The 12234-nt window shown below is 32.9% G+C and overlaps 1 protein-coding gene across 1 annotated transcript; it reads right to left on the bottom strand.

Moving 5' to 3' along the window:
* Nucleotides 1–7253: 7253 nt before the first annotated feature.
* HELRODRAFT_112879 (hypothetical protein) lies at nucleotides 7254–11143 on the bottom strand (the record flags this gene model as incomplete). The annotated part of the gene is made up of 10 exons (XM_009022546.1): nucleotides 10958–11143; nucleotides 10802–10900; nucleotides 10410–10621; nucleotides 9939–10191; nucleotides 9481–9656; nucleotides 8750–8866; nucleotides 8496–8594; nucleotides 7859–8004; nucleotides 7574–7634; nucleotides 7254–7415 (listed from the first exon to the last, which is right to left on the bottom strand). The coding sequence occupies exons 3-10, from the start codon at nucleotides 10605–10607 to the stop codon at nucleotides 7254–7256; spliced, it is 1212 nt and encodes a 403-aa protein (XP_009020794.1). The 5' UTR covers nucleotides 10608–10621; nucleotides 10802–10900; nucleotides 10958–11143.
* Between the last annotated feature and the right edge of the window lie 1091 nt (nucleotides 11144–12234).

The raw sequence follows: 12234 nt of genomic DNA, 5'->3' as shown, positions 1-12234 counted from the left end.
CACACGAAACGCAAAACGCAAATACAAAACAAAGAAGAGCGTTTGAGCTGAGAGTTAATGCACTTTGAAGAGCGTTTAAAGTGCCTGCATATGCAACTGATCTAAGAGTTCATAGTGACGAACGTGGCTCTACATGACAATGGATGGATAGATGGACAGAAAGATTCATTCATTCATTCTTTCATTCAGTCGTTGATTGATTGACAAACTAATATATGGGTTTCTTTATGTTGCTGTGATTGTACAAGTGGATCTGCTGTAAATTTGTGCTAATGTGCCTTTCAAGTTGATGATGATTGTGTTTTTCATAGAGTGTGCTCTGTAATTTATTGTTGTATTGTTGTTTCATTTTCACGCATTTACTATGCATCAAATGTGAACCGTTGAATAGCTATACGTACGTATGTATTTGCGCCTTCTTGTACAATGTCTTCTGTGCTTGCGATGGAGTTAGTTTTGTTGTTTGTACGATTATTTCCTATTTTGATTTGCATGTTGTCACTATTGATTTGTTGTTTGTTGACCCGAAGATGCGTGTTTGTGTGCGTGCCAGCGTGCGTGAGTGTCTGTTGATGTGCACGTGCATGAAGATTTTGTACGTGAGTTGTCCGATGATTGTTTGATGTTCTGCCCCAAACGCGTGCGATCCAAAGTGTAAAGTTGTTTGTTGTGTTTCAGTGAAAATGAAGAAGAATCTATATTCTAATGTTTTCGAAGCAATCTAATGTAATATCTCTAAATTTATTTTAATCTTAACAATCTGTCGGTAAATTAAAATATTTTGCAATTTTTTTGTTCGCGTCATTCCAACGTTGAAAAACAATTAATTTATTTTTGTGGGTGTGAGGGAAATGCAAAAAGAGAAAACGTATGCATGTGTGTATGCTTGTGTGTAATGTGTATGTGTTAACGCGTGCATTTTAATGACCGTTAGTACCTGAAGCAGTTTAACACACAATGGCTTTGAAGTTTGTATCGTCAGGGGCACTTGTATTTTTATGTTGATCGTGGTATTGTTTCTTATCCTCTGGGTATTCTTTCTACAAGTCACTACCATCTCTCTTCATGCCTATTGTGCACTCACTCTTGTTTGTTTGTTTGGTACACATTTTTTTATCAGGCACACCACATCCGCCTGCCTGCACGCCTGCTAATGTTCCGACGCAAATATACTTTAAGATGGATTTGCTTGCTTATTAACGTAACTTCAGACAGACGCAATTTGAATTGCATGCCCAGGTATTCTAACACACACACACAAACACAAACACACACACACGCGCGCGCGCGCACACACACACACGCACACATGTTTTTTATCAGCAATAACACACAAGTTGGCACATGTTTTGGTAATAAGTTTCATAGATGTTTCTCCGTTAGATGTATAATCTCGTCCGGCAATTATTTATATAGAATGGAAAAAATTTTTCTTTAATTTTAATTCTATAATCAATATTTAATGTAGCGAAAACAAGTAGATACTTAATTATAACTTAATAAACAAGCTAAATAAATAACCATAATGAATAATACGACCCACAAACAACTAAACACCAGATGGCACGGTGGATTACTATGCAGCCTACCCACCAGCGACAACACTCTACACGCCAGAATATTTCCTCACTCTCGAACAGCATCATCTCCTTCAGCAGCAGCAGCAACAACAACATCAGCAACAGTTGCTGCAACAACAGTTCAAAATTTCAAATGACGGAGGTAATGTAGTTCAGACGATCAAAATTGTTGACGAGCCACTGACTTTCAGGTACGAGAAGGATGGTAACTGCTTCAACAACGCCATGCTGGGGAATCCTGAAGGTTCAACATTTTGCTCCTACTGTTTTGTTGACAAAAACTTTGTTGCTGTTGAGAATTTTCATTGTAAATTAATTTTTTTTAGAAAAATCAAATAAATGAAAAAATGAACTATTGAATGAATACAATAAATAAAAAAACTGTATGTATGTATGAATGAATGAATGAATGAATGAATGAATGTATGACTGAATGAATAAAAAAGCAGATAATTTATTGTTGATCATAATGAACTACACAAACAAACACAAAAAAACAAAAATAAACAACTTGCAAATAGCAGGCGACATGGATCTGATGAACAAAACGATCAACAGTCCTTCTGAACTGTCCAACTTTTCGCACGATAACGAGGTAAGTTGGTGCTATCAATGATGTAAACCAGGGCTGGGCAAACTACGGCCCGCGAAGCTATTTTATGCGGCCCGCGGGGCCTTGTTCGCAAAAAAATCGTCAGCCAGACATTATGACCAAAAAAAGAAAAAAGGAGCCACAAATCTTAAAAAATTCGCCCCCTGGTCGCAAAAATTTGCTATTTAAGTACATATGCGGCTCTACAAAGGTAAAATAGTTCTCAATGCGGCCCTCACAGCAAAATGTTTGCCCCCTCGTGATAAAAACGATTTAAAATATTGATATCTTTTCAACTAATTATAGGTCGGGAAACAAAAATATTTTAGATCATTCTGTCTCATCTCCCAAAACCTATTCTTAAATTAAAGTTAATATGAACACGTCATGACTTGCTAATGTTTAAAAAAATATTTACACCGTATTTATTATTTTGACGTAATTTAATTCGACGCTTAGTTTTGACGAATCGAGTTTTGATGGTTCTATAAGTTAAAAATGCATTTTAAAATGACACAACAGGTTATCAGAAGAAAATGTCACTCGATCGACGACTTCGATTTGTTGCTTAACAACAACAATCCAACTAACACCACAATTAACTCAGCGGTATCCAGCAACAACAACAACGATAGCAGCAGACACGTGCAACGTATACAATGCGACGAAGACATGAGAATCTACGAAAATGACCAACAAAACATTATCAACAACATCGCCAACAACAACCAGAATATCATTTACGCAACAACACAACAACGACAACAGTTATTTGAAGTTGTTAGCCTACGATCGAGAACGGAAACTCCAGAAATTTGCTCCTGGTGAATTAAAGAAGATTTCCGTGAAAAATATACGAGGCATTGTTTAAAATCTAGACCAAAATCTAGGTTCTTTGTAAGAAAAATTAAGACATTATAACAAATCGTCTCGTTTCGTTTCATTATAACTCAATAACACAGTGACAATAACATTTTGTTACTGTTTGCCTGTTTGCGACGAATGACAAATTTTCTTGTAGTGTAGTAATAAACCGAAACAAAAAGCTTCAACTTTTCCATGATTTATTTTAATGCAAGACTGGAGTTAAGCCTGGTATAAAAATTTAATAAACTAAAAGAAAAAATAGTACATCACACACACACACACACACACACACACACACACACACACACACACACACACACACACACACACACATATATATATATATATATGTGCGTGTGTGTGTGTACGTGCGTATAAACAGTGTTAATAAAAATAGTTGATAAAAAATTAATTCTGTTTTGTTAGATTTCTAAGTGCTCAGACGAGTGAAAAACACTGTTAAGTTTAAATTCTGATGAAAATATCATAAATATCTACACGTGTGGTAATAATAATAATATTATGAACATTTACTTATTTACATAATATTATATTATTATTAACATATAAAAAGTATTGATTTTATATAAACAGTTATAACATATAGCGAAATTAATGGATGAAAATTAAATAAATCTTGCTAATAATAATAATAATAATAATAATAATAGGCGATAAAAATAGTGACTGGGACGTTTCTCTAATAAAAGTAACATAAATCATGATAATAATAACAATAATAATAAGTTAATAAATGATTAATTAATAAAAATAATAAAAAATCACAATAAATAAAACGAATTTAAGCGTCCGAATGAGAATAACAAATTTTGTGTAAATGATATGACGAGTGTATTTACTAAATCTAAATACACTTTAACGCGCACATTGCATATGGTTTGAACAATTTAAAACGAATCAACTATTATACATGTAGAGAGAGAGAGAGAGAGAGAGAGAGAGAGAGAGAGAGAGAGAGAGAGAGAGAGAGAGAGAGAGAGAGAGAAAAGTGAGAGAATGTTACAAACTGGGTTGGTGAGTTAGCTCAGAGTATAGTACATCGTTGCACAATGACATGGTTCGGATGCTGCCTGCCCTGAACTCATGAACTATGATTGGGTGCCTACATCATGAACTAGGATTGGGTGTATACATACATACATATACTTTGGTGTGGATGCTACAGCTTAATATGAGACAGGGTAGATAGAGTTTGTCAGAGCTACATGTGGAGCATGAAATGAAATACGAAACAAATAATAAAACCGTGAACAACATCATACTTAACATCACACACACACACACACACAACACACACACATAAATAAACTAAAAATCTGAAACGTCTCCATTGAAGCTTCCTTAAATAGGGCTTCTAATCTTAACTTTGATTTCTTAATGTAGGAATCTTTATGAAATTTCATTAATGCAAACATTTCTATTCAAAGGCACAAACTTTTGAGTTTAATGATCAAATTACCGACATATGTTCAAAATTGAAAAAAAATCTGACACGCAATTCATCGAAGGCAACACCGTATGCTACAAGATATCATCCATTACGGACGGTACGTGGATACAATAAATGTTTAACACTACGTATGGATACGCATCATCAACAACACTCTCCTAAAAGCGGTTATAACAATGCAACCACGAAAAATTCACCTAGAGTTAACCTTAGCAGCATTTATATAGCGCAAAACGAGAAGACTATTGTGTTTTAGTGACATGAGAGAGTTATTTTAATCCTTCTAATACATGATATCAGAAGAACGGCATTTAGACAAGGAGAATAAATGTGATAAGTTAGCCATTGATACGATACATGTATGTATGTGTGTGAGCACTTGAAACATAATTTCAATTAATCCCACACGTACAAACCGTTCACAGATATACAACAAGTTCACATAGATATTCATCATATATGACATCTTGACAAACTTAACTTTCTGTACAATTTTGTGAACAATTTCATTCGAGAAACCTCCGTGAAGTAACAAATCCTATTGAAATTGATATAAAATGTACACACATATATAAGCGTGTGCCGCGTGGGTGTACGCCAGAGATGTACATATACGATGTATAGCATGAATGAAAAATAATCTGTATATATATATATATTTGTGTGTGTGTGTACATATGTGAATAATAAACAACCAAAAAACATCATGCAACTGATGTAAGAAAGCATGAAAAATGCCACAACTTACTGACGCTATTTTTAGACAACATCCACATATTAAAAAAAAGAGATAGAGAAGATAAAAAGAGTGTGTGTGTGTGAGAGAGAGAGAGAGAAAAGGGAGAGAGAGAGAGAGAGAAAGGAAAAGAGAGTGTATATGTTGAAGAGTAACAGAGTGAGACAAATTTAAAGTGCCATGCAGTGATAAATATTATAATTATACTGTTAAAATTATGACAACGTGATTGATCAGTGATAAAATATAAAGGAAAAATTACATTCACACAAAAAAGCATGAAAAATAAGCAAAATGAATGAATGTACGAATGAATGAATAACAATATCATCCCAGTTTATAAACTTGCTATAATTTCAAATCAACTTTTTACATTAAGTTATTTCCATTCATTGGTGGGTAACTATTTGACAGGTTAACTACTTTTAATGGATCAATCAAAAGACTTAAAAAAATTAACCATATTTCAACTATAATCATAGTTTAAATTTTATTCATTCGATTTTAAAATTTCAATTCTTTCGTTTTTCCAATATAAATTTTCATAAAAAGATAATGATAACAAATAGTCATCAATGTGATGCCAATGATAATAAAAATGAAAAGTAATGATAATGTCCATAAAATAGGATGATAGCAAAGAATGTGATGCAAAAAAATGAATGATGCGTTCATAAAAAACAGTCAAGCACACACACAGACAGATAGATACACACAAACACACACAAACTGACACAAATACACACATCTCTTAAACTGTCTCGATCAAATCTTCAAATCTTTATTTCGGTTAAGACGATGACCAAGACCAGCCCCATCGTCGTCACCATCGGCTCCTGTCTCATCATCTTCATCATCCTCATCCGACTGAAACTGTGAAAGTTTCTCCTCCAGCTCCTTGATCCTCCTCTCGTGACCTTTGGCAATGATCTTCAACTTTCTGACATCTTCCACAAGAGCCTTGACGTCCTGGTGGATAGCGGTCGAGAAGTTAGTGGGTAGTCATTCTAATCATTTGATTGCTGTAACATTTTCATCTACATGTATGTGCTCATATGTGTATACATATGTATACATGTATGTATCTCAGCAGGTCAACTACTTACTTGTTTGGTTTCTTCGAATGTGAAGATTCTTTTATATTTAGTAAGAGAATCATCACATTCTCAAAAAATGGTATTTCATAATGATGAGTGGAGAATCATCACATTCTCAAAAAATGCTATTTCATAATGATGAGTGGAGAAATTAGTGAGAGGGGGAGGAAAAACTTGTTAGAGAACATTAAAATCTAAATTGAAGAATGAAAAAAATGTAAAGTGAAAATGAACTGAGCCTGGAGATACATCACAAGTGCAAGTATTTCAAGTTATTTTCTTCATCTCATTTTATAAACAAATATAAACAATTCAGTATACAAGAAACAATTAGAGGCTATTTATCTAAACTCTCCAACACAAAATCAACTAACAATATCTGAATATCCTGATGGCAGGATCTCATTCTGTGGTGGTCGTTGTTGTTGAAGATGTTGAAGCTGCTGTTGTTGGGCCGAAGACGGTGGTGGTGCAGATGGTGAAGACTTTTGATTGGCAGTGGATGCTGCTGCTGACGTTGAAGAAGACGACGATGCTGGCGGTGAATGGATATGATGCTGATCTGACTGATTGATTTCTTTGGCATTCAACTGCTGGTGATCCAGACCATTGAGGTGAGCGGGAGATTTGAATACTCCTGGAGTTGACGAGGAGGATGAAGAGGAAGGTGGCGTGGCCAGAGATAATGAGGAAGTGAGGAGTTGATGAGTGTATGACTTGGTGGATGAGTTGAGGTTGCTGGCAGCTCTGCTGACCATGTTGTTCGACTTCATACCACAACCTGCTCGAAATCCAGTCTTTTGAGATGAACCCTTGTAGCCTTCCTTCAGTGAAACCTGCATAAATGGGTGAAGGTACAAAATATGAAAATAAGAACCATATATTGTAAAATCAGCTTCTTATCTAGCTTTTATCGAGGCAACTGTTTCCTACCCAAATTACCCAGCGAAACCACAAAAAATGAACTGACCAGAACAGGGGGAGCATTCTTGCCGCTGATCCACTCCTCTGCAGTCAGTGCGGGGATGTCACCTGCCGTGTTGGGGTAGAGGTCATCCTGAAACAACTCGGACTGTTGTTGTTGGGTCATGGTGTGGTAAGGTCAGCCAGTGGGTAAGTTATTAACATCATTAATATTAAGAATAACTGCTACTATCACTAATAGCAACTAAAATAAAATATAATTTAATTAATTTAAATGAGATTTCAACATAATATTAAAAAAAGAACCTTTCTTGGCACTGTCATGGGGATGACTTCACACAATCCTTTACTGTGCAGCTTGTAGAATCTTAAGTCGAAAAAAAAAATTTTTTGTGATCAAATTTTTGAGAACAGAAGTTAAAAAAATCATTTAAAATAATCAACAGAGAAACCAAATCAAGATGACAATATATTTACATGCCTAAACATCTATGATAAAATTTACCTTGGCCGAAATATCTCCAGATAATTTGGAAATAAAAAAACGAAAAAATACGGCGCATGAAAAATTGAAATGAAAAATTCCCAAACCTTGCAATCTCACAGGCATTGACATTGAGGCCCCTTTTGGGCATCCAGCCAATGCCTCTCTGTGGGTCGGAGGACTGGTACATGTTGAGGAAGTGTGCATATGGAGGTTCGTTCGAGATTTCTATGTAGCGGATGGCACTATCACCCTGTGAGTTTTCAATTAATTAATTAGTTAGTTAATTATATTAAGTTATAGAAATAGTTAATCAATTAATTAATTTAATTATTTTTCTTAATTATTTGCTACACTTCTGTTTCCTTTCAACATGATTACTTTCGTATATACATTTTATAATATTAAAAAAATGAGTGCCAAAATATAGAAGAGTTTGAATCCAGATGTTAAAAAGAGTGCAACATATTTAAACTTGAACTCACACTACTCACACATTCACCGTGGGAAAATTCAGAATGTCAAATATAATAAGCAAAATGACTATAACAAACAAGCCTCTATATCAACTAGATAAAAAGCATATAAGAGTGTATATAATATATATGTATACATGACATGACACATAAACCAACACATCACGCACGTTGGCTATTTTAGTTGGGGATCTTTGTGCATTCGAATGTAGTCACTACAGCATAGAACCAAGCAGCGCCTTAGACCAATGATAAATAATAAAATAACCTTTCCACAGAGGTATATGATGCTGGTGTCCGGATCATAGAATGGGAATATAACTCCATTGCTCGTGTCGATGTCGTGGATCATCACATTGGACAGATCCTATAAGCAGATGCAACGTAATGAAGGAAATATGACATCAGTGACATGAGTTTTTTTTTTTAATGAATACTGATACAGACAATTAATGAATGAATTTGAATGAAATTTTTGAAAAAATTAATTTTAAAAAGTAAACAAAAAGTAAACCGCCAGACCTCATTCCAAATGCCATACTGCCTCTCGCCCATCTTCGAGAAACCAGTAGTGAAGAGTTGACCATTCTTTAAATAAACCACCTGGGTAGATTTACTGCCATCATGTGTTGCTCCTTCCTGGATTAATTAATTATCCAATCAAGCAATCAAATGATTAAGAATCAATTGAAAGAAACAAGTTATCCAGTGATGGTGTAGTGGTAAAGTGCCTGCCATTTGCTACTGCAGTGACTGAATTTCATTGCAAAGAAATCCCCTGCCTATCATATGCATTGTGCGTGATGCATTGCTCCACAGTGCATTCACATGCACTGTGTGTGTGTGTTTGTTGGTGTTGCATCTTATAATTGTTGAAGAAAGATTCATAATAATAATAATTAATAATAATTGCATAATTTCATACATATTAAAAAATAATTGAATTGTTTAGTTATTTTAACATAGTAATTATTCTACAGAAATAATAATTGTTGTTGAATTCATATGGATTTCTGGTATTAAATTACTTATAATTTTTTTACTTGAAAGTACAAAGTCAATGGCTCAAAATTTTGTAATAAAAGAGTACATAAGCAGCACATCAAATTTTGAACTATGGTACCACAGAGAAAATTGTGATATTCAGATGAAAAAAGTGTAAGATTCCTACAAAAATCTTAAACAATACTGTTTGATATTTTTCAAGATACAGTCAAATCTTTAAATTATTTTGCATAAAGTATCTAACTAACCTTCAAGACTTCACCAGTTCTAGGATCAACAATTCTGACCTTGCGATCCTTACTTGACACTGCAAATCTGGATCCATCATAATTCCAGGATGCACTGAGTGGGATATCTGGGAACTCAATGGACATTATGGCCTCTCCCTCTCCAACATTCCACAGTATCACATGGTTGTCAGATCCTGTATGTGTGTGTGTGGTGTGTACAAACAAAAAAAAATTGATATTTTTGCTGCTTGAAGCTTTGAACCAAAAATTTATAGAAATTGTATTGTGAATCTGTTTCAAGTGCAAGAAAATACTTTAAGAAAATTGAAGCAAATGTAAAAAGTGTAATGTAGGTTGAGCTAGGGTTAATGAAATTTTAAATAGAAACTTATTTTTAAACTTTAGTATAAAATTCATATTTTTAAATTTAAAAGCAACAAATAAAACTAGATAAAAACATTAATTTCGTTTCTCACCACCACTAAGAAGAATATTCAGAGCAGAAGGGTGCCAGACAACCAGCCCTACCCTCCTCTGGTGTCCAACCAGATCAACTAATGGTTCATCTATGTTCCTGAACATGCCTGCTTCAGGGATGCGCCAAACTTTGACAGTGCAATCCTCAGACCCACTGGCTATGATGTCATCATCGTGGGGACACCACTGTATGTCGAGGATTGCAGCTTTGTGACCAACAACTAAGGGAGCATCCCTATCTATTCTGCCTGTCTGCATAATTATTAATACATTCTACTTCTTATTTCAATTTCATTTATAAAAAATCATATCTATATGTTTGTTGACATTTTTGAAATAATGAATTCATAAACTTTAGAAGAAAAACAATTTGACAAGCAGTCAAGATAAAAAAGCTGAAATTCACTTACGTTATGAACCATTATAACTGAGCTTAATTAAAGTATTTAATGTTATTACTCATAATGTACCTTTTCAAGGGAAAGTACTAAGAAAGCCCCTCCCCCAGCTGCCTCTGTAATGATGGCCAAATATTTTGGATTGACTGCACAAAAAGTCGAGTCAACGGCACTCTTTGTTATTCGAATGTTATCATAACATTGCTCTTTTTTCAGTGGTTGGCCGTACACATGACGGAATTTGCTTTGACGAATCGCTCGAAAAGACATTTTGAATCAGGCAACTGTTGGTTGAATAAAAAAATCATGAATCAAGACAAAATAAAATATTGCAGTTTTATGTAGTGACAGTGGTGGCCAATTAATTATAATAAAAAAAGTAAAAATTTAAAAATTAAGCTCTTTGGGCTTGGTAAACTAAACAGGGTTTTAAAAATATATAAAATAATAAAAACAAAACATACCTTGATTTGTGGCAGTAATGAAATAAATTGGCAGATTGATTTTGGTTATTGTTCTGATTATGAATTATTATTTTGTCTTATGAATTATTATTTTGTCTTATGAATTATTATTTTGTCTTATGAATTATTATTTTGTCTTATGAATTATTATTTTGTCTTATGAATAGGACACACAGAGGAACTCAGGGCAAATATATCTGTCGGATGAGTACAATGTAAGGCAAAAAAAAAATTAATCGCAACTCATTAAACAAGATTAGAAACCATTTTTAAACTTTTAAAAAGTAACAAACTTAAAATTTACCAAATTTAATCTTAAAAATTACTCAATTAAAACCGGATTCAAATGACAACTGAATATGCGCACTCGAGCGAACGAGACAATTTCTGTCACTTATTTTTGTAGGTATCTCATTATTAGCGCTTCATTTTCTGGCTTCTTTTATTGAATTCATATTTACACATGAAATTTTTTTATCTCAATAACAACATTAAGATAAACATTTATGTCTCTTCTTTAGATTGTAACTCATTGTACATTATTTTGATAATTATGAATAATTTCTTCTGCGAATATTCTTTATTTTATTTAATTCAGAATATTATTAAAAGATAGCATTTAATAATAACACAAAGGTTTTACTTTAAATTATAGGTTAATTAGGTTCGCTGTTATGTTCATAAGAAACGTTAAAAAACATAAGAATTGAAATGACTTTTGAAATATTTGAAGTTATACTGTCATTAATTTGACGAAATTATAAAGAGTTTAATCTACAAAAGCAATTATTAAGCATTCGTTGGAAATATAATGATATTAATAATGAAGGAATGTAATTATTAGTGATATTATTGTGAATGTAATTGAAAAATGACATGTTGTGAACGTTGGTAGAATTTATGTTAGTGAAAACGAAATGGTAAATCTTGTAAAATTGAAAATAACTTGAAAAAAAAGAAATTGTTTGAAAGACTGAATGAGGATTCAACAGATTCAATTGCAAATGAACGGCAACCAATAATATATTTGAGACGCAGGAGTGACGCTTTATTGGATAAATATACTGGAAAAATAAAGAAAAAACACAGCCAATGGTAAATTTATTTATCGTACGTTAATATATATATATATATATATATATATATATATATATATATATATATATATATATATATATATATATATATATTATCAGGACATTTATACAGCGCCAATTAAATTATTATCTCAAAGGCGCCATCATAAATAATGCAATAAATTCATGAATGACCGCATCTATAAAATCTATAAATAAATTCAATAAATCATAAACATAAATTGTTTGTTACAACAAAAACAGGTAAGTTTTCAATAATTTCTTAAACATAATTAAATTAAATATATATATATATATATATATATATATATATATATATATATATATATATATATA

Source organism: Helobdella robusta, assembly GCF_000326865.2.
Source record: "Helobdella robusta unplaced genomic scaffold HELROscaffold_32, whole genome shotgun sequence".
NCBI classification, from domain to species: domain Eukaryota; kingdom Metazoa; phylum Annelida; class Clitellata; order Rhynchobdellida; family Glossiphoniidae; genus Helobdella; species Helobdella robusta.
The sequence above is the reverse complement of the archived record's forward strand: the minus strand, read 5'-3'. Positions and strand labels throughout refer to the sequence as shown.